The sequence below is a fragment of the Macrotis lagotis genome, chromosome X (assembly GCF_037893015.1).
Source record: "Macrotis lagotis isolate mMagLag1 chromosome X, bilby.v1.9.chrom.fasta, whole genome shotgun sequence".
Taxonomy (NCBI): Eukaryota; Metazoa; Chordata; class Mammalia; order Peramelemorphia; family Peramelidae; genus Macrotis; species Macrotis lagotis.
In genome coordinates, this window is record NC_133666.1 from 645,478,441 (window position 1) to 645,501,823 (window position 23,383).

At 36.4% G+C, this 23,383-nt stretch overlaps 1 protein-coding gene across 7 annotated transcripts in view; it reads left to right on the forward strand.

Moving 5' to 3' along the window:
* The window catches only part of DAZAP1 (DAZ associated protein 1), a 38,549-nt gene that overhangs the window by 1,907 nt on the left and 13,259 nt on the right, over window positions 1-23,383 (forward strand). For 4 of the 7 annotated variants that reach the window (XM_074204572.1, XM_074204571.1, XM_074204567.1 and 1 more), the window contains exons 2-7: window positions 11,154-11,194; window positions 11,858-12,024; window positions 12,299-12,364; window positions 15,377-15,487; window positions 17,105-17,153; window positions 22,171-22,253. In XM_074204572.1, coding sequence (XP_074060673.1) covers window positions 11,154-11,194; window positions 11,858-12,024; window positions 12,299-12,364; window positions 15,377-15,487; window positions 17,105-17,153; window positions 22,171-22,253 — 517 coding nt within the window. Of the gene's footprint in view, window positions 1-11,153; window positions 11,195-11,857; window positions 12,025-12,298; window positions 12,365-15,376; window positions 15,488-17,104; window positions 17,154-22,170; window positions 22,254-23,383 lie in introns of those variants that run through there. The other 3 variants (XM_074204570.1, XM_074204569.1, XM_074204573.1) reach the window with 2 other exon arrangements.

Here is a 23,383-nt window from a genome sequence, read left to right on the forward strand (position 1 = left end):
TTGAGAGAATTGGGCTAGCCTTAGCATTATGAAATATTGTCAAAACAATTTACAGACATTGCTTAAGTCTCTCAGTAGCTCTCTGTGGTAAGTACAATATTGAATTGCACCTTCTTGTGATGTTTAGTATTGGTGAATGAGAGAAGATGCCTGACAGGGTCACCTGCATATAAAAACTGTTAACAAGAAGTTCATAACCACTTGAAATGCTAAAACTGTTTTGATGGGTAAAATAGAAACCTAAAAATGAACGTTAGAAAGTTCTCCAAAAAATCTTTGGTCTTTATGCTCTGGTTCCCAGCACCACTGGATAAGATGATACAAATTATTAAGGCAGTACCTTCAGACCGCCTTCTGTTGAATGATTGTCTTTGTCTTTCTTATATTTTTCTATCAAGGTTTCCTCAATGTGCTGGAGGCTTTTAGAAACTGGCCATATCTTAACCTGATTTTTACAAGATCCCTACGAGGTTTTTGTGTTTTTTTCTAACTAACAGTGATCTGAAGTTTTCAAAACACTTCATACATCCTCAAAACACCTATATATTCATACTTGAAGTAGGGGCCATAATGTACTAATATTGAAAAAACAGATTTGGCAAGGTTAAACTTGACCCATGGTGATCCACCTATGGAGTGGCAGGTCAGATTTTACTGACTTTGGTGTCTAAAAACCATTTATACTGCTTCTCATCTGAATAATAGCATTTTTGAACTAGAGATTTTAGTTACATAAAAAAACATGTAATTCAATAGGGAAAAAAGTATGAATTTGAACTCTGGGATTGAATGATGTTACTTTTATTAGCTGGGTGACCATGACCAAGGTATTTAATCTCTTTGAAACTAAATTTTCCCATTTGCAAAATGGGAAGCATAATATTATTCCTGTCTTTTAAACCTGCTCAGCAGAGTTTTGTGAGATTCAGGTGAGAGAATCCAGGTAAAAATGCTCAACAGATTTGAAAGTGCTACAGTAGAAATATTATTTGCAGTAAGGATAATTCCTCACACTTTTTTAAACTTTAGTTTCCTGGTCATTAAATGGAGATCCCTAAGTTTTGGATCACAGACATGGGTGAAGCTCAGATGAGCTGATGCTATGTAAACATTGGTAAAGCCAACACACATTAATATTGGTAGCTACTCCTGTGATTATGAGGGATTATATAATCCAGTCTCATTCACTAGATGATAAAATAGATCAGGGGTCTTGCCCCTTTTTATTTCAGTGCAATTTTCACACAGTGGTTGGACTTTTCACTAGTAACTCATGTATTTGAATGTTTATAAAGTACTTTTTTTCATCAACCCTGAAAGTATCCCATTTTAGAGATGGGGCAGGGGTTGGAGCTGTGGTTTCATTGGTATAGGGAAACTCCTCTGTGGGGAAATAAACTCCATGTAAACAGATCACCATCTTGTCTGAGCATTGAGAGAGGGGAACTGCCCAAGTTCACACAGCTGGTAGTAGTCTCAGGTGGGACTTGAACTCAGATATGTCAGTCTTTGAAGCTGGTACTCAACACTTACAGCATACCTTCTCATGCCATCTTATAAACACTAAGAGATTGTAAGTTGTTTGTGCTCTTATAGCTCATTTCTTTTAGCTAACTTGAACCAACATGAATTAGGGAGAATGTTGATGGAATTTTTTTTCCCTTCAAAACCACTCTTTAAAAGTTGTACATTTATTAACTTTTCATTTATGGACAAAGAGCTCAGTAGTGTTCATTGACTTGCCCAAAGCCTTAAGAGTAGTTAAATTAGAACTGGAATGAGAACAACTCAGGTCTTTTGATTTCAAGTCTTGAGTCCTTTGCACAATACTATATTACCTCTCAAAAACCTTTGTACTCCTTCAAAAATATGCTAATGACTGTGCTCTTGAAATTTCTTATGAAGTCAGCTTGGACAATTCGAGTGTGGGAGTATTTTTAATGTTGGGATCAAAGTCATGTGTTTAACTTTTTCATGTTTAAACAGATAATCAAGTTTCAGAACTTAATTGGTTTTAATTATTCTTGATAACTTTCCCTGTCTTATGAAGTCTACATTGGTAGTATTTGAAGTCAAGAAAGTTACATTTTCTCTGCTTTATATTTCTATTCTCTCCTTTCAGTGAATGAGAATATGCATTGACTATTTCTCCTTTTTGAAAAATAACTCCAATGTGTGTACTGGCATATTAGTGCTACTAACCAGATTAGTAATGCCCTAGTTTTTTCTGAGTTCTGGCCTTAGAGACCTGTGAGAATTAATAGTTCTAGTTTAAAAACCATTACACTGGTTCTTCAAGTGAAATTGGACATTTTTGCATCATCTGAATTTGCCTGAAAATATTATTAGTGTTCTTGTTTTTTTAATAATTATTTTCGTAGTGCTTTGAATTTCCAAAGTCTCTTCCTTATAACAACTCTGTGAGGTAAGTATTCTGAATACTATTCCTTGATTTAGTGGAAAAAGCACTTGACTTGGGAGTCAGGAGACCTGGGTGACCCCCCCCCCCCCAACTGGTTAGCTGTGTGATGCCGAACAAAACATTTATAGGAGCCTCAGTTCCAAAATGTAGATGAGGCCACAGGTTTGTTGTGAGGAAAAGTGTCTTTCAAATCTAAAAGTGCTATAGAAATGAGCTATCTTTACTAATTTTAGTGCAGAGAATTGGAAATGGTTGGAATCATTTATCAAATTGTTTTATGGAATGTATTGTTCAAAGGCTAAATATTGGGCTTGTTTTGAAAGAAAATAAAAGGAATCTTGAATTACCACTGTTTTGAATAGATTAACTTATTTCATTATCCTTTCAGAATTTCATGTACTAGGGGTGGCTAGGTGGTGCAGTGGATAGAGCACTGGCCCTGGAGTCAGGAGTACCTGGGTTCAAATCGGGACTCAGACACTTAATAATGACATAGTTGTGTGGCCTTGGGCAAGCCACTTAACCCCATTGCCTTGCAAAAACTAAAAGATTTCAGACATCTGAAAGGTGGTGCTCCCTGCCCATTTGGGTTAATTAAAGGAGCTGTGAATAGTTGGATTCTTTTTTTTTAAATGGAAGATATTCTCTTTTTTTTTGCCAAGACAGTGGGGTTAAGTGACTTGACCAAGGTCACATAGCTAGGTAATTATTAAGTGTCTCCAGGGCTGGTGCTGTATCTACTCTGCCACCCAGCTGCCCCTAATGGAACATATTCCAAGGATTGTTATTAAATCTCCTTATTAATATCTTTATTATTTTTTGGAAGAGATGCCACGTTGTTTAAATGTGTTAATTAGAGGCATGTGTCTGAGACATAGATTCACAGATGGAATTACCTTCAGCTCCATCTTTAATTTGGAACAAACTAGGAGAGGAAGGCTGTCTAGGAGCTTGATAAGGGCAGAAAAATGCAATTATGACATCCTTGTGTATGGGAGTAGGAAGTAGAATATTAGAGCCATTAAATAAAATTATGTCACTTTTTAAAAGTCACTTTGGTTGCAGGACCTCAGTTTCCTTTTTTGCAGGGGAAAAAAAGGGTAGTAGATTAAATGTGCTTCACAGGGCCTGTCCAATTTTTAAACTTTAAGATTTCAAAGATAGGATGAATATTTCTACCCCCATTTAACAGATGAGGAAATTGAGGCTCAGTGAGGTCACTTCGTTTTGTTCAGGTCACATGCTTAGCTAAGGGACTGGGCCTGAGCTTGGTTCACATCTTCTGACTCTAGGCCCAAAGAAAGGTCTTCAGGTCATGCCTTATTAACATAGAGCTTGAGAGAGGCAGCTATTGAGATTTTTTTTTTTTAAGGTTTTTGCAAGGCAAATGCGGTTAAGTGGCTTGCCCAAGGCCACACAGCTAGGTAATTATGAAGTGTCTGAGGTCGCATTTGAACTCAAGACACTCCTGACTCCAGGGCCTGGGCTCTATCCATTGCGCCACCTAGCTGCCCCAGTTATTGAGGATTTTATTGGGCAACTGAGTTCCCATTGGATCAACTTGAATCCCTAAGTATTAAGGAATTTGGAGTGAATTCCAAGAACAAATTGAAGATCAGGAAGTAGAAGGTTTAATTGAAGGGAAGATAAAAGTAGCATTTTTGTATGGTTCACTAGAAGACAGGAAGGTTGTATCAGTCTAAAGATCCTAAATCTAAACCTTAAAGAGGGGAGAAATAAATTAACACTATAGATATAATTGAATAGTGAAGTTAACTTGAAAATCTGGAAATTGCAATAGAAAGAGTACTGAACTAGGATATGGTTGGGATTTTCTGTTTGGGACCAAAGTCTTGTCAATTTTCCTTTTTTGGGTCTCAGTTTTCCCATATTTAAAATCGGAAAGAATTACATGATTTTTTAGTTGCTTTTTTAGTCTTCAAAGTTCTTTGGTTAGTTTTACCTATCTGTTTTACAGGCTTGCTCTTAAAAGTCTGATTCTATTAAACAATGTTAGAAAAATATTAAGTGCAAACATTAGAATACAATTTGCTTTCTTAAGATTAGTGGCAAAAGTCCATTTCTTGAAATGTTAGAAACAAAACTTCAACCTTCTAGTAAGCGCTTGTAAAACCTTATAGATCAAAGACAAAAAATGGAAAACACCAACCTAGGTTCCTCCTAAGGATGTTTTTTAACTGGAAAAGAAATGTTCTCATTCTAGGTCTGGACTCGTGTTTTGATATTTTTGGTGGGGGGAGTTAGGATGTTCCAAGCAGTCACTGGGGATAAAAGTAAAATACCTTGCTGTGATTCTGGTTCATTTTTCAAATTCTTTGGTAGTTTTATTCCAATTGACTTTTAGAACTTATCCTTTGTCACTGATAAAATTGATATTTGTGTTTTCAAATTTAAAAAAAGACTGGTTTTGAAATTGAAATAACTTGGCAAGGTAGGTCTAAAAAAAATCTTAAGGGTTATGAACACATGGATCATGCCTCAATGTATATTGGGCCTGTTCTTTTTTTTTTTTACCTGTGTTGTAAATTATTTATTCATATTGCCTGGTATGACTTTGGGATGAGAAATTGTTTGTGAAATTTAAATTTTTTTATTTTGGGGTTTAATCATTGGGGTTTAGGCAGAATTAATATCCTTCTTGTCAGTGAATTTTTGCTTTAGGTTAGACTAAATCATCTCCAGTGGTTTTGTGGAAAAGCAAGAACTGGCCTTAGACAGGGGTTCTAATCCTGCTATTTCACTGACTTTAGGGAAACTATTTTCCCTTCTAGGTATCTGTTGTACTCATCTGCAAAATGACTTCCAGCTCTGGCATTTTATGAAACTGGATCCCTCCAATTCTGGGTTTCTATACTTTGGAGAACATCATGTATTCTGATTATCTGAATCAAAGGAATAAACTTCAGGTGGCCAGACTTTTTCCAGTGATGGCCATGGTGGGACAGAATATATCTCATTGCATATTTGCAATCTGCTATCTTTGTTAAAGGGAGGTAGATCTGCTTATTTTTCTGCCTTCCAAAGTCAAGTCAATTCTACACAATTCATTCAGCAAAAAACAAATCAGGACTTTACATTATGTTTATTGTGTACATTGTTCAGATGGCTTCTGCTTTCTTTTCTGTTGGGTAGAAACTTAGTGTTTCTCTGGATTCTTCATATTTGTAGTTTGTAAAATACAGTATTGCTCCATTAGTGAACCATACCATGAATTCATTTAGCTATTCCCAATTGATAGGCATCCTTGGTTTTTCTTTCAGTTTTTTAAAACCCAGAGGAATGAAGGGATAAGCATTTTTTTTTTTTGCAAGGCAAACAGGGTTAAGTGGCTTGCCCAAGGCCACACAGCTAGGTAATTATGAAGTGTCTGAGACCACATTTGAACCCAGGCACTCATGACTCCGGGGCCTGTGCTTTATCCACTACACCACCTAGCCGCCCCTTGGGATAAACATTTATACAGTGTCCCCCTTGGGTTAGACCCTGTGCTAAGCACTTTTATCTCATAAAAATATCTTATTTAATCCTTACAACCACCTTTCAAGATTGATGTTATTATTATCCCCATTTTTCAGGTGAGGAGACAGATAAGTGATTTACACAGTTACCCAGTTAAAAAAAGTGTCTGAGGCCAATTTTGAACTCAGGCCTAACTGAATTCAGGCTCAGGATACCACTGGCCACCTCCAAGGTTTTCTTTGCTTTTGTGTCTTGTGTCTTTGGGGCCTGTATGTGCCTGCAGTGACATTGTTGGGCTGAAGAGTATGAAGACAGTAGTGATTTTTCATTTATTGTTTCTCAGAATGGTTGGACCCCTTCTGCCAATAGTACATTCATGTTTCTACTTTTTTAGAGCCCTACCAGTATCTAACATTTCACAATATTTTCTTTTGCAAATATTTTAATCCAGTCATTTTATATCAGTCAGGTGTCCTACATTTACTTGATGATGTTTGTCCTTCATTCTCAAAGAAGACCATGACATCAGGGAGGTGGTGTCATGCCATGCTCCTGAACAGATGTGCTATGTTAAAGTTGCCAGCTTTACTTTCTCCTTTGGAGCTGTTGGGGTCCAGAGGTCGAATATGGTTCAGGAAACCTGGAAATGGCCCCAGATGTGAGGAAGTCAGGGTTAAATGACTTGCCCAAGGTCACATAGCTAGTAAGTGCCAAGTGTCTGAGACTAGATTAGAATTCTTTCACAGGCTGAAGTGGATAAAGGGCCATAGTGGATAAAGCACTGGCCCCAGAGTCAGGAGTGTCTGAGTTCAAATCCCGCCTCAAGACACTTAATAATTACCTAGCTGTGTGGCCTTGGGCAAGCCACTTAACCCCTTTTGCCTTGCAAAAACCTTAAAGAAAAAATAGAATTCTGTCCCTCCAGACTCCAGGACTGGTGCTCTATCTACTGCACTGAATTATAATTAGGGGAAGGGAATAATATTTTTATTGTGCCTAGAATGTATCAGACCTTGTGCTTCATTTCATCCTGCAAGGTAGATGCTACTATTATTATTATTATTATTATTCCTGTTTTACAGTTGAGGAAATGGAGGCAGATATGTCAAGTGACTTAAGGATTGCTCTGAGGCTGGATTTGCACTCATGCCTTCCTGACTCCAGACCTAGTGCTCCATCCCCTCTCACCCAGTTTTGGACTTGGTATAGTTGTGACTTACATGACTAACTAGAGGACTCACCTTTTTTAGGGATCTTTCTTGGAATTGACATCTTTTGAATAGTTTTTCTTTATATTCTTTGATTTACACCTTAAATCCCTATGTGGCTGGGCAGGAATTATTATCCTCATTTTCCAGAAGAGAAGCCTAGCTCAGAACTGAAGTGTCTCATTTCTCATTGTGTGTCTGGGAACTCCCTCATGTAATTGTTGGTGCTCTTTATCCAGTGGATCCTTGAAAATATACCTGCCAATATCACCCTTTGGTGATGCCCTTAATCTATATATTCTTATATTTAGATAGCTTTTTATTGTATTTTAAACTAATTAGACCTGTCTCTGCAGTGACAGTGTTTAATTAATGTAAAGGCAATTATTGTTTGCTCAATGAACTGATAAGATTTAGTAGAATTTTTTAATACTGAACATTTTAATTTTGGGCATGTAATTGAGATTTCTACCTCTCAGATCTAGAAGTGATTTTTGTGGCTCTGGTCCACATATAAAGTGTGGCAATACCTTGGGATAATGGAAAGCAGCTGCTTTGAAATAAGGAGATCTGAGTTCCCAGTCTTGACATTCCTTATCTGCATGATCTTGTTTACATCTCTTCTTGAGTTTTCTTGTCTTTGGTCCTCTTATCTATAAAATGAGATGGTTATCTGAATCTTTAAGTGATCTTTTAGTTCTCCTGGGGGGAGGATCCCTGTAGGGGTTAGAAATAATTCCCCAAAGCTTTGTTTTGTAGTACACTAAAGAGACTAGGGTAAATGTAATAGATGAACACTGAACTTGAAGTCAGAAGTCTTCTTAATTGAAGCTCATTTCATCCCTTTCTGAATAGGCTCATAAAAAAATGTGAGCTAATAATACTTGTCCTTCTGGGAACAGTTACAAGAAAGGTATTTTGTAAATTATAAAATACTACATTATATGTAAGTTATTTTTAGTAGGTCAAATGCCATTTAGCAAGGTTTTCCTGATTCACAAGAACTTAAAAATCTTAGAACAAGTTCACAATTTTGATGACTTGAGAATGATCATATTTCTTTCTGTAAACAGTATCCTTTGAGTGAACATGCATGATAGGACCTACTTTCTGGAAAACCAAAATCAGATTAGTATTTTTTTTTTTGGCAAGGCAATGGGGTTAAAGTGGCTTGCCCAAGGCCACAGGGCTAGGTAATTAATTATTAAGTATCTGAGGGCAGATTTGAACTCGGGTACTCCTGACTCCAAGACCAGTGCTCTATCCGCTGTGCCACCTAGCCACCCCTGGAAAACCAAAATCAAAATTAAAGTTATAACATTGCATTGGCACCCTCATTTGAAAATTTAAATATTGATGTTTGGAATTTTAACTGGCCAAACTTCTATGTAGAGGGGCAACACCTGTTTTATTATGTTACTGTTTTTGTTAGATGTAATATTTAGTAGAAGATGGTATTTTTCAAAGTAAATTGAGGTGTTATAAATATTTTTTCTAAATATGTTTTAAAGATTTTGTTTCTGGAAACATCTTTAAGTATAAATACTAGCTCTTCTGAAATTATGCAAACTTTTTCTCCCTATAATTTTCTGAATAAAGTAAACTTGGATTTTAAAGCTCCACATAGAGGATTCCATGATTGTAGTATAAATGGCTATTGCTTTAATGGTGTCACAGCAGTCTACAGTGGGGAACTGGAAGACGAATGGATACTCTTCCTGAAAATAGATGCCATCTTTTGGGTAATTGGTAAATGGGGAGAAAGTGAATCTTAACTCAGCATTCTCTGACCTAATTTAGAAATAGTATAGATGAGAGTTTGGTGATTTTTAAGTTAATGAGGTCTGTCTTGGAGCACCATTATGTCTTCTTGTCCCATGTTTTTCTCAGAAGCCTTTGACTCCACAATAGGAAGATGGAAGGAGGTCTTGTCATGTGAACTGTGGAGACATCCTTGTCACTTTCTCCCCCATTGAGTGTATTACTAAACAAAGCTAGGTATCAGTATTAACAGCAGAAGAATTGTCTCTCACATGCCAACTTAAATACCTCTCCTTAGAGGATGAGAAAATGTAAACTGCAGTAAAAAAGAGCACCTGAAAATTGTGCTATTCCATTCATTTTTGCAAAGGGATTTCTCTTAATTGCAACCTGCCAGTTTATTGGGCCCTGTACAGTAATAAGATTGAGTAGAGTTAATGGGGTCGACAGTTATCTTGCAAGATCTTTAATCAGGCGAGGTGTTAGTGAACTTCCACTTTAGGCAAAATACCTGTTTATTAAAGTTTTTTTTAATAGTCTACATCATTGCTGATGGAACGCTGATACTTAAAACTTTCTAAGTGTCTTTCGTTTACCCATCTAGAAGTGGGTTATTATTATATAATTCTCCCATGCTAATTCCCAGTATTCTCTACTGGTCCCATTTCATCTATTGGATTGTACTTATTTCCAAAGAAAAGAGTTAAATGGGTCTTAAATGATCAGTTCAGACATCTAGTGTGTACCCTGATGCTGTAGGTATTGTGAAAGAGTTTTCTTTAGGGAGTCTTGATTAAGGTGGGGACATTAATATTATAACAATACACTAGTAGTTTTTAGAGCATTTTAAAAAAAAACCCCTTTAATCCTAACAATAGTCAGCCAGGCTAGCAACTTTCCATTTATAGATGAGGATACTGAAGTCTAGAAGAGCTGTCATGTTTCCAAGGTCATAGTTAGTATTGGTATAAGTTGTAAGTAGATAATATTTTTATCTGACTATAATGTGTAATTGATGTTCTTTTTCAGGGTATATTTTTTCCTTAACCAGATCCCATTTGGTGGTCTGACCTTTACTTGAGAGTATTGTTATTCAAATTGTTATTCAAATATTGTTATTCAAACCAATATATTGAGGGAAGAACTAGGTTTTCTATCTCTGGAACAATTATGCTGAGTCATCAGTGTAGTAGAATATAGTTTGATGGTAAAAGTGCAGAATTTATGTCAAGGAAATCTGATGGATCAAGGACTAACTAGTTTAGTGGATCATAGGATCCTGGATTGAGAAAGGACCTCAGAGAAACTAGCCTTAATCCCCTCATTTTTACAGATGAGGAAATTTAAGTTCAGAAGTATTGTTACTTGACTTACTTATACATGTAATAAGTATCAGAGACAGGATTTGAACTCAGATGATCCAGAGCAAGTCATTTATTCTCTTAATTTGTTTTCTTATCTGTAAAATAAATCTAATAATCTTTATACTTTTAAACTACACAGAGTTTTGAGGAAAATGCTTTGTAACCATTCTCACGCAAATAAGAACTTAAAAGAATTGATGAATTATTAGCATAGGGAGAGATTTTTACTTTGAGTTTGAATAGTTATTTTTGAAGTCTTTGGGAGAAATAATTTTAGATTTAAAGAAGAAAAGACCCTTATAGACCAGTTAATCATTACCAACCCCCTTTAATCTGCAAATACAGAAATAAGGCCTTCTCAAGTGAGGTAACTTGCCTGTAGGGTAACCTTGGTGTGGAAAAGCTAATATTTTTTTTTATCAGGTTCTCTCATTTCCAAATATTGATTTTCACACATTGCCTCCATATAGAACTTAATCCAGGATTACTTTGTACAACTTTGTTTTGAGAAAGAAGTAATGAACATGTTTGCTAGATTTTATATATGGACAGAACACTGGTACATAGTAGATAACTTTTTAACAAAAGTTTGAGGTTTCTTCATACAGATGAAACAAGTTGTTTATATGTGTGCTTTCATAGAAATGTAGTATAAACCCTCAAATATTAATGTGTATAAGTACATTAATTTCTTGAGGGTGCTTCTTAGATGAAAACAGGAATAGGCTCATAATAGTGATTGATGCCTTAGAAACTTCTCTACTATCCTAAAAGATACATGGTAAATATGCTAATTTGTACCCCCACTACCATAAGTGGCATATATCTCATTGAAGTATTATCAATTTAAGTGTTTTTAATTGTTTGACCGTAGAGATTTTCATTTTTAACCATAATGCTCTATTATGTGAATTGCAGGAAGCTCTTCGTGGGTGGCCTTGACTGGAGCACAACTCAAGGTAGGTCGCAGATTTTATGACGTTGACTCCTTTATATTTACTTCTGTTTCTCAGATTTTGTTTTTTGAAAAATACACATCTTTAGTAAGTTAAAATACTAGAGATTCCTTGGAAGTGTACTTATGGTTGAAGGGTAAGGGATTGGCAAGAATACTATGCTGACACTTTTATCAAAGATAAAAGGGAGTTATTGGGCTTCATGTTCCTAGCTGATATTTTAAAAGTTCATGCTAGGTTTATAAAGGCACAACAGTTGTTAACTATATGAGATGCAAAAGCAAATGCTGTATTCATTGGTCAATATTTGGACAGGTTGTATTGTTAAATATTTCACTTTATGTTGATTTTCCGAATGTCCCAAATAAGTGTTCTTATTCTCTCTTGGAATTATTGTGATTGATAGATAAGATACTTACTATCTGTTTATCTTATACCTTTTTATTTATTCCCCCCCAAAAAAAAAAAACCCAAACCACCAAATCCAAACAGCAGAAATAACCAAGAAAAAGAGTTCTAGGTTATCATGCAATTACAGATGTTATGGAAAAATTTAGGTCGCTAAACTATGGAAAGCTCTGTGTTGTTTTTTTTTTCAGGTAACCTCTGAGAATAAATGTTTAACACTAGTTATGTTTTTTGTTTTTGTTTTTAATTTCTGACTAGAAACGCTGCGCAGCTACTTTTCCCAGTATGGAGAAGTTGTAGATTGTGTTATTATGAAAGATAAAACAACCAACCAGTCTCGAGGCTTTGGGTTTGTCAAATTTAAAGATCCCAATTGTGTGGGAACAGTGCTGGCCAGCAGACCGCATACATTAGATGGCCGCAATGTAAGTTTTCTTTTTTGTTTGCTTTGAGTTATTTCTTAGGGTTAATTTTGTAAGGGGAAGCTGTATTTTTTTATGCTGCAATTTTTTCTTTTAAAAATTGGGATTAAGTTTAAAAAAATGAGATTTAGTTCTCATCAGTTATTATAATAATGTTATATGGTAAATTGACCCAGTGAGGTCTGGTAATTTGCCACTGGCTGCTGTTGCTAACATCTTGTTTTGTAGAGAAAATAGTCTGCATATTCACAACTAGCTGGTTTGAAACTTCCTACAGATTGACCCAAAGCCATGCACACCTCGGGGAATGCAGCCAGAAAGAACACGACCAAAGGAAGGATGGGTAAGGGAAATGAAGGTGGGGTAGGGGCAAAGGGGAGTAGAGATATATTGATGAATCTTGAAAGAAGAATTTGGAGGGAAGGCAGCCAAACACAACCAAAGGAAAGTTGGGTAGGGAAAGTAAGGCGGGTCAACAGGGAATAAAGATATGTTGGTAAAACTAGAAAGAATTTGGAGAAATTAATTCAGTTCAACTTATACATAAAAGATGTGATGAATGATAATAGCAGAATAAAAGGAAGGCCCTCCAATTTGATGTTTATATAATTAAAAGTTTATTCAAAGCCATTCCATTTTTTTTTTCTGAGAATTGTTCTCAGTCTTAACCTTTTGCAGACCTATCCAGTTTGACTTTTTTTTTCCCTGAAACTTAACTTTTAATTCTATTCCAGGATAGAAGACATCAAAGTTTAATAAGAAATATATCTGAGCTTTCTGTTTTACCATTTGATTTATTTTCTTGGAAAGCTGTTTTTAAGTGTTCAGGGACTCAGTTATACTGGCCAAGAAACTGTTAGCTTTTTTGGGACATTGGTAAATAGGTGGAAAGAATATCTTGAGTTTTAGGATAATACTGCTTTATAAAGATGGGTAGTATTTTTAATACCATTTTTTGAGTGAAGTTAGTTACCTGTCATCTGTGTCTAGTAAGCCCATCTTAAGGTTGACTATTTTGCTGTAATACATTTCCATTTGTAAGCTTGATATTTTTTAAATGTATTTGAGTATTAGTAGCAGACTTTGTGAACTTACGGAAAGAAAAGTGGGCTAGGAATTGGAAGATATAGCTTTGAGTCTTGGTTTCATTTGATTTGTCTGTTTTCATATCAATAAAGCGAGACTATTGATGCCTGCCTAACTCTCTCACAGGTGAGCTAAAATTTTACACTGAGTTCTTCTAGCACAAAGCCTGAATTTGTTAGGGATATCTCTTCGCTAGGTAGTTATTAAATGCCTGTTCCTTGCCAGGCTCTATGCTAGGTACTCGGGATACCAGTTCAGAGAAGGAAACACTCAATTTGTGTTGCTCTTACATGGTTGTTTGTTTGGTTTTTTATTTTATTTATTTAGGGTACTGGGGTTAAGTGACTTGCCCAAGGTTACACAGCTAGGCAGTTATTAAGTGTCTGAGGCCAGCTTCAGACAGATGCTTTTTCTCCAGTCTGAGTTCTCCTTTTAAAATAAATCACAAACCTTTATGCCTTTATTAATGTGTTGTTGTGGCCTTTGTGGGGGTAATGAGCCTCTGTCCTTAATCAAGCTGGTTCTTGGATGATAATTTTTTTTCTGGGTCTGTTCATCAAGCTTTTGTCATAATTTAGAAGGCAAGACCATTAATGGGCCATTAGGGGGATTAGGTTCATGATTTTGTATACCAGTATTTCTGAGGCAGTATGGTGTAATGGAAAGAAAACTGGATTTACGGTAATAAGCCGTGGTTCAAATCCCTATCCTGCCATCTGCTTTCTAGGGCAAATCAGTTAACCACTTTGAAGTCAATGTCTTCTCTATGAAATGAGAGATGGACTGGTGATTTTGAGAGAGGTCCCTTTTAGCTCTTTAATCCCATGACCTCCAATTAAATGTAGACTCTTCTCTTCCAGTTTTTAATGATCTAATGTTTCCTTTCCTTTATGCTATTAATTTATATAAATTCATTTATATGTCATAAGCAATTGTTGTTGAACTTGTTGAACTCTTAGAACTCTTAGCTTGCTTTGTTGCAAGCTATCACTGTTGAAAATAGAGTGATCATGGTTTTGGTTTAAACATATTCCCCCCTCTTTTTTTTTTTTTTTTAGAGGCAGACTATAAGACAGTGTATAAACTAGATACCTATCTCCTTGGGCCACTGCTGCAGAAGAATGAAAGCAAAACCATTCGTGGAAAACAAACTGAGCAGCTTAAGTTGCTCTTTTCAGTAGAGCAGGGAAAATTAGATGGGCCTTATGTGATGACCTTTAAATTACATAATAAGCACAGACAGCAAACTTTTAACTTAATGATTTTCTGAAGTGATTAAAGAAATTAGTTTTGATTTTCCTTAAAAGATAGCCACTGGGCCAGTTAGGTGGAGTAGTGGATAGAGGACCAGCTCTGGAGTCAAGAGGACCTGAGTTCAAATGCAGCCTCAGACATTTAATAATTTGCCTAGCTCTGTGACCTTGTGCCAGTCACTTAACCCCATTTCCTTAAATAAATAAAAATTAAAAACAAAACTAGCCACTAAGGATGAGAGTAATAATTTTAAATTTTTGACTTGTTATTTTGAGGCAGTACTACCTTTGATGACATTTACCTTGAGCCTAGGTAGAAGGTTTATATTTAAAGGAAATAATTTTGTATATTTCTTATACAACTAGTTTAATCCTTTCTTGTTCTGTTAAATAAGCCATCATTAGTTAAAACATAGATTGTCAAGACAACTTAGAAGGTATATTTTGAACTAATTAGATGGAGATTATACATAAAGCCCTTTGAGCATTTCTCTTGATAATTGTAGGTTTATGTCAAAACTACTTTGTCAAACTTACCACCTTCAGATCTTTTTTCTGTGAAATAATTTTGGTATTGTTGTACAAAAGATATTTTGTTATTTGAAGTGGCTCAAATCTTTTGTCTTTTATTCACCTCACTGAGCCCTATTCACATAATTTTAAGTTAGTAGATTTCATTATTTTTACTTTCCTTTACATATTGATTTTGACAAAATATCTAACATGCTGAAAATGGGGTTTGAAAGTTCAGAGGGACATTGCCTAACCCGTTACCCTGTTATTAGGGGTTTTCAAGTAGAGACTAGAAGCTAATCTGTTAGAGATATGGAAAGGATCTATGCATCCCCTTTACCCAGATGATTTGGCAGGGAAAGAAAATACGATAATTTAGAATCCTAAACTATTTAGAGCTGATAAAGTACAAATGAAGAACTTTTATGTAATAACATAGCTGAGGTAAGGGGATTGTGAAGAATTTCCAATATGAACTAATCAATTTTTCCTTCTTGATACAGCAGAAAGGTCCCAGGAGTGATAACAATAAATCAAATAAAATTTTTGTTGGTGGGATCCCTCACAATTGCGGCGAGACGGAGCTCAGGGAATACTTCAAGAAATTTGGAGTGGTGAGTCATTTATCATGACAGCAGGTATTGGCTTGTTATAGAAGACCTTGTCCCTTATTTTAGTTGGTTTAATTGGATTAAGGTATTATATTTCTCTTTGCCCACAGACAGAAAATCATGGCTCTAGTTGTAATTTTGGACAGTCAGACACCTCTTTAATTGGTAATAGTTATTGGCTCAAACATTTTCCATTTTATTTTATTTTTACTCACTTCTCAATTCCCCCCTCCCCCCCATCCTTGAATAAATGAAATGAATAAACCAGACATCATTGTTCTCTGCACCCATTCTTAGTGTGCTGATTTTCTGGATCTATTTGAAAACAGTGCTTTAATGGTTTAGGTTTACCCTAAGTCTCTAACTAACATCTTGTAGTTGGCAAGTGGGAAATTCAGGTTGCAGACTCTTTCTTAATGATTTCTTTGATTTTAATGACTTTGCTGTAGTAGATGGTACAGGCATACCCATTTCAGCTGTTATAATGTCACAAAATCTCCTTGTAATATTATTTGGATGGTTGCCCAACATACAAACAGATGGTCTAATTAGAGCATCAACTACAGCCTGTAACTTTTCACCTAACATTTTGTTTTTGCAGAACTAATTAATAACATTAGACAGGGCTATGCCTGTTTTCAAAAATTTTATTCTTTTGACTTCCAAGAGTTGGCCTTTGGTGTTTGAACCAGTTCTTTATAATGAGGAAAGGAAGCTCTTAGGCGAAGTCTAAACCAAGCTGCAGCACATTTCTGAGAACTTGGAAGATGTTTTGTGGACTTTGTGAAATGAGTTATTTATATATATACACACACACACACACACACACACACACACACACACACACTGAACAATAACTAATGCCACTGAACTTGAATGTTATTTTATTTGGATTTCTATAAGGGAACTTTGCCTGTTCTTAGTTTCTAAGTAGATCAGTTTTCCATAAGTGCTTGAGAGGCAGCAGATTGTAGTGTTTAGAGCTATATGCATGTACTTCTTCAAGGTCTCTTGTAGCACAAAGCATCTGAATATCTCTGATAAACTTTCTAGGACCAATAGTTAGATATTAACAGATAGGAGAACAAAACCTGAGTGCTTCTTGCTTCCTTTTTAGCCCTCTTGCTGCTTCTTTGGAACTTGAGCAGAGTATAGTAATTTGAGGTGAAACTCAAATTGGCCAATTTGCCTTTCTAATAATGCAAGGTTGAAACTCACAAGCTTATCTAGTTTTCAGAACCCATGGGCACCTCCGCCCCTTAGTGATTTTAGGTGGTGCATGACTGAGAAAGCTGTTGAGGTATCTTTTTTAAGATATGCTCACAATGACAGAATGCTTCTCATAGAGCAATCTCTGCATTCCTGTGTTGACCCAGGAGATGCATCATGGGTGTATTTATTTCATAGACTCCCCTCATTTTGGGAGCATGTTGAACTTTCTCATGGCCAAGTGACCCCCAAGTAGCCATGTTTTGTGTTTTAGCTGTGAAATTGTAAGTCATCCCCAGGTACTTGTCTAATATTGATGTATCTGTGCCCTTACCTGAGCTCTACTGCCTTCCTGTAATCAGCCCACCCTCCCTACACAACATCGTTAGTGGAATTTCCTTTCTCTTTCAGGTCACTGAAGTTGTCATGATCTATGACGCAGAGAAGCAGAGGCCTCGAGGTAAAGGCTGATCTTGTTTGTCCTTGAAACTTCTTCATCTTCTCCTTTTGCTCAGATGGCAAACTATTTTATACCATCCAAAGAAAAAATTAGCTAGATTTTTTTTTTTAAACATTGCCTCAAAGATTTTGAGACAAATATTAAAAATGTAGGTCTTTCATGTACAAATCCATTACGTGTGTTTGTGCTTTTTAAGGTCAGACATTATGCATTCCTTTTTCTTTTCTTTTTTTTTCCTTTTTTCGCTAGTTTGAATTGAAGTTTTAAAAACTGTCAAGAATTTCAACATGATTTCTGTTTTTAAATGTATGTAGAAAGATTTGTAGGTATTTTAACTGTGGTGAACTGATCCTGCTTCAGATCTGTCTCCTGTTTGAAGTCAACATGAATGTACTTGGAAGTGTGATTTCATGCTGTCAGCTTGGTTCTTTCCCCACCTCTACCCCACTTATCTATTCCCTACCCCTGATCCCCCTTGGTATATGATCTGCTTGAAATGGAAACAAATACATACCATGCTCTTTTTTCCCCCCCTTCCCCCTTTGGGAGGGTTGTTTAATGGTTTTAACATGAGGCTGGTGCAGAGATACTTTTAATAGTTGCCCAAAAGCACACCTCCAAAATTGATTTGTGGAGTTGGGATGGCAAAGACATAGTTTCTGTGTCATGGTTTTCAGTTTTTTTTATTATGGGGGTGGTTGGGGTAATTGTTACTATTTCCCCCATACAGTCTTTTCCTCACCCTTCCCCTTCTCAAAACCCCCACCTTGTTTTTGGTTAGTGGATCATTTTTGGACAGGCTGTGTGAACCAGTCTGTTAAGTTTTGGTCTGTCTGAAATAATTGCCATGTCATTCACTTCATCCACCATCTGCAGAATATTTATTTGAGGCAATATTTTATGATTGCATTAAGCTTAGTTGCACCAACTGCCCTGTAGCATGTTCCATACATGCTGGAGAATAGTTTGCCATTTGAACTTTCATTTCTCCTCTGACTCCATTATTATGTAATGTATTCTTCACTTCATATTTATTAAGCTGTTAAGTCTTAGTTTTATTTTTAATTTAGACATACATCCTTAGAAACGTATTCAAGTGTTTCATAGTAAAAGTACAGTAATGTTAAGTAAGTTGTTTTTTTCTTTTCTTTCTGTGAATTGTTTGACTGTGATTAACGATATCTCTTTAGATTTCTCTTCCCTAGGTGTTAAATTATATCACACAGGTACAGGCCAGTTCCACAGTCAGAGGAGGGACGGGCTTTGTCTGCATTGGGGTGTAAACGAAGTTTCAATAGATTTTTCTGTTCAGCTTCTTCGTTGGTGATGTAATCTTATTGAAAGATGAATTCTTTAGAAAATCTGTTCTAGGAACCTCCAGAATCTGAAATTTGCCACTTCTTATTGCTGCTGCCCATTTAAAAAGAATTGAAGCTATATATTTGGTTAAAACATTCCTGGAGTTTGAGAAAATACTATTTTTAACCATATTGCTCCATCACTTAATATTTGTTCAAAATATTTACCTTGATCTTGCAGTAGCTTAGCAAAAGGGATATCTGAAGTTCTGCTCTCTCTGACTAGCTCATCCACTTAAAACTTTGCAAAGAATAAACATAAACAAGAGTGAGGTGAGTTCACTGTTTTCAGATCACTACTCAGGTCCCTTTATTCTTATAATTCTTGCCTTCTGTCATGATAATGTCTAGTTAACAAGTTGATTGGGACCTGGAAACTATAAAATAAGTAATGGGGCAGTCAGTAAAAGGTGGGATAGATAGATGCCTGTTAGTTATAGCATTAGGCAGCAGTGCCTAGGAGTAGAAGTTGAAGGATTTTGAGACTTGGTAATACTGGTTAGCAGTCACCAGAAGTGAATAGAGAACACATTACAGTATGGATGAATAGGCAGGTAGTTTATCTAGCTTAGGCAAATTAAAGTAACAATAGGCCCATGGTATCCATTTCAGGTCTCTGACATTTGAGTTCCCTCTCCCCAATACAGAAGCCAATTGCCCAGCTTAATAACATCCTTATAACTGAGGGTGTGTGTGTGTGGGTGGGTGGGTGGGTGGGTGCGTGCGTGGGTGGGTGCCTGACTGTTCCTCTGTGTGTGTAGGTATGTTTGTCTGCCTGTGGGTGCGTGGTTTTGTGTGTCCTTCTGTGTCTGGCCCCATCCAAAAAGTAAGGTAGAGAAAAATGACTTGACAGTCAAGTCCTCCTTTCTTTAGAAAGAGCAAAGGACCCTAGGGAACAAACTTCTGATTTTTCTAACTTTTTGCATTGTTTCTGAATTTCTGTGATACAATAAAACTCTACTTGTACACAATGTTCTGCATGTAATGCATTAATGCTATTTCAAACAAACAACAAACAAAATTTCTGTAGTTTGTATTCAGTAGATGCATTTATTCCTGCTAGAACTTCCCTGTCTCATTGTTCATAGTATAATGCTGTTTGAGTATTTTCCCTTTTCCAGTTCCTAACCTTGTTATCTAACCTTCATTTCTACTCTGAATTACCTTCTTCAGTTACCTTACAGTTTTCCTTGTCCTTTGCATATCAGTTAAAACTTTTGCCTTCCTCCTTTGTATTTGCTACCTTCATCATTTTGAACCTCAGATTTCATCCCTTCAGTTATACGGTCATATTGCTGATTGATATAGATATATATATATGTATATATGTATATATATATATATGAAAATTGTAAATCAAATTGATCCTAAAGCCATTCCCAACTGTACTTTGCTGGTAATCTTTGTCAACTCAGCTTCCTTAGCCTTCTCCCCCATCCCTTTCATGCCTGTTGTCTTACCAGTGGTATTTCATTAAAAATATCCTGAAGTCCCAGGTAACTTCAGTCTCGGCTTCCCCTCATCTACTTTTGTTTACTCCCTGAAGTAATCTGGACTTGAGGCACCATTTATGAAGTGATCCTGGTAATCTATAATTTCAGCCTTTCCCCTTCACTGTGTTTAGACCTTTGCTATTGACTGCACATAAATTCTACCAATCCTCGAGGGCCTGAGTTTGTCTTAAGCCCCTTCTTAAATATACTCTAAACTGCTTTCCAGAGAAGTTATGTTTTTCCTGCTTTCACTCCTGCTTTCTCAGCCAGCAGGAGGTGTGTTGTAAACATATACCTGCCATTCTTTCTTTCTCTCTCCCTCCTCCAAAAGAATCCATAAGCAAAACAAGCAAAAGAAATATATACACACATATATATATATATGTGTGTGTGTGTGTGTGTGTATATGTATATGTATGTATATAGCCTTATTATCTTTGGTCCTTTTGGTGCCCTACTGAATTCTTTGAGAATTTCATCTTTCTTCCAAGTTCTTTGGCATCTGTCTCCTTGCAGTCTTTCTTTTGTGAACAGAGTCAGTGGACCATCTCTGGAGGTGGCGGGTGCTCCCTTCTGTTCTCCTCTTGGCATCTAGAGGGGAATCTGTGATATTAAACTGATCCAGGATCCCTGCAGAGACTTGAGAGGGTCTTCTTGGCAGTGCTGCTAAGCTTCCCAGTTCACTACAGACAAATACATTGTGATGAAATGCTGCTTTCCATTGGATGGTCGCTCTCATCACAGACCAACCAAACTTCGTTTATACCACCAGACTCTTGTGTTTGGGAAATGCTCAAGTTTTTCTTTTTATTTGATTTTTATTTAATTTTTAAAATTTTGATGATGCCTCTTGCTCTTGCTGCTGACAGCAGAATTTGACCTGCTGGAATCCATTTTGGCCTGTATCTTTGTGTATTTTATATATAACCTCTTTTGATAGGCCTCCTTGGGCTTCCCCAACCAAGTTGGGGAAGCTTAGTGAGGCACTAACTGTTTATAGATACTGTGTTTCTGTTTAACGCTTTAGAGCAATATATCTATATATATATATGGCTGCTGTCAGCACTAGCTGCAAAGCAAAATGCAAGCCAAGGTGGAAAATACTGGGTTTCAGAAAAGCAAACACACACCCAGAATACACATTCCCATTTTATTTTCTTTTTGTCATGGTCCAAAGGCCCTTGCAAGATAGTTGATAGACAAATGTGTTGATTTTTTTTTTTATTCCATTTGCAGCTTGGTTTTTGTTTGGGAGGCAGTGGCTATAGTGGAAGGAACACTGGGTTTGGAGTCAGAAGTTCTGGGTTCAAGTTCTAGTTCTGTATTTAACTACCTTTGTAACCTTGTAAGTTGTTTCCTCATCTGTAAAATGGGGGGGGGCAGGGTAGATTAATGAGTAGACCAGAGCTCTTCTGGCTCTAAATCTAGATCTTTGTGCTTCCCAAAAACAAACCCATATTAAATGTCATCTGATGCATTCAGTAAAGAGATAGAAAAGACTTCAAGTTTTGATCCCTTTATGATTTACATATTCCCATGTTTTGGCCACTGACTTTTTTTTTTTTGGCAAGGCAATAGGGTTAAGTGACTTGTCTGAGGTCACAGAGCTAGGTAATTATTTAATATCTGTCATCAAATTTGAACTCGGGTTTTTCTGATTCCAGGGACAGAGCTCAGTGCACTGTACCACCTAGCTACTATTTTTTTTTCCCATTTTAATTTGGATTGGCTAATTTTCATCATAGTTGCTTTATAGGTTTTGCTCTTTGTTTTTAGACTAGTTTCTATAGCAAAGTGAGGACTCCTAAGATTTTAATTTATGATGTTATTCAGAAAAAAAGTGCTGCCTTTTATCCATGACCAGTTTTTTCCAATTTAGTCTGCTCCCCAACTATGTAAAAACAGTATTAAGCCAGTGATATGAACCCAAGACCTATATGTTTTATTTTGCAAATGCATGTGGTTAGCTGAGAATCTTGGGCCCTCTTAGCCACCATGCCCTTGCTATTTTTTTTCAGGTGGCTGCTATAATTTCTGAACTTTATAAACATACCTAGCTTATCTGAAACCCTTGTTTGATCCCTTGGTCCGCCCCTAATACTGTTCATCATCCTGTTTTGTGTCACAACACCCTGCTACCTTGATTCACTCTTCGTCGTTGGCTAGGTTTTGGATTTATTACTTTCGAGGACGAACAATCAGTGGACCAGGCTGTCAACATGCATTTTCACGACATCATGGGCAAAAAAGTGTGTAGTTGTAGTTTTATTTTACCTTAAGACCAAACCAAGTCTTGGGCAACTGGGGATTTCACTGGTAACTTAAGTATAGAGTTGATGGGGTTTTTTTACAGGAAGGAAAAGATTAGGGAACTTGAGTTAAGGAGATTTTTTTGGCAGAAACAAAGTTGAGGGACACTATTCCAGTAGATATGTTATTTAGGAAGTTTTGGCACAACTTTCCCTAAGATGTGATCCTTTGGCTAGGTGGTCCCTAGGATGTGTAATGTCTAAAACAAAAAAAAAAATGAAAGAGTGGGAAATTCAGCAGGAGGGAAAGGTGTTTAGTCTGAGTCTGTGTTTTCAGTCTGGCTTCCAGTGAACTCTCTGTGTTGTCTAAGGTTCGGTTTAAGATACCACTCCTTCAGATGTGGATTTCATATTCAAATTATGTAGCACTTGATCTATAAGGAAGTAGAAATAAGCCTTTAAGAATCCCAAGTTATAATTGAAAAGGAAAGCAATAATGAAACATCATGAAGGATTGGTTTTTTTAAATTGGGTCACTTACTGTGAAACTTCAGTACAAACCCACAGACTTTATTATAGTATTTAACCACAATGCAGTTAAGTGACCTCTGGTTGTTATATCTTCATACTGTGTTGCCATTATGTAAAGGTAGTAATAGGAAGTTGAAGGTCTGCCCCTCCCTAGCCCCTTGATTATTCTGTTCCACTGTGAAGACTTAACATCATCCATAGATGAGCCTATTTGAGGATCTGTACAAAATTGGTACCCAGATCTTCATTTTACTTGGATCCTTATGATTTCTACAAAAGGAGCTCTAAAATGAATAACTGGGATATTGCATTCCTTATTGATACCAGGTATCATAGGATTTGAATTTGTTGTTTGCTCCACCTTAAAAAAAATCCCTATTAGTGTATTAGGGTGTAGGCCATTTCAGTGCCAGTGCCAAATAGTTTCCTGTATTTCTATTCTGGTTGTAACTCAGAGCCATGAAATGTTGTTTTAACTCAATTTGAATGCAGAACATTTATTCTGTCTTTATAGTCTCACAGACATTTCTTTGGCTGATTTAAATATTTGGCTGGTTAAAAATTTTTGATGGTGGTAGTTAATGTCATCAACCCACTAG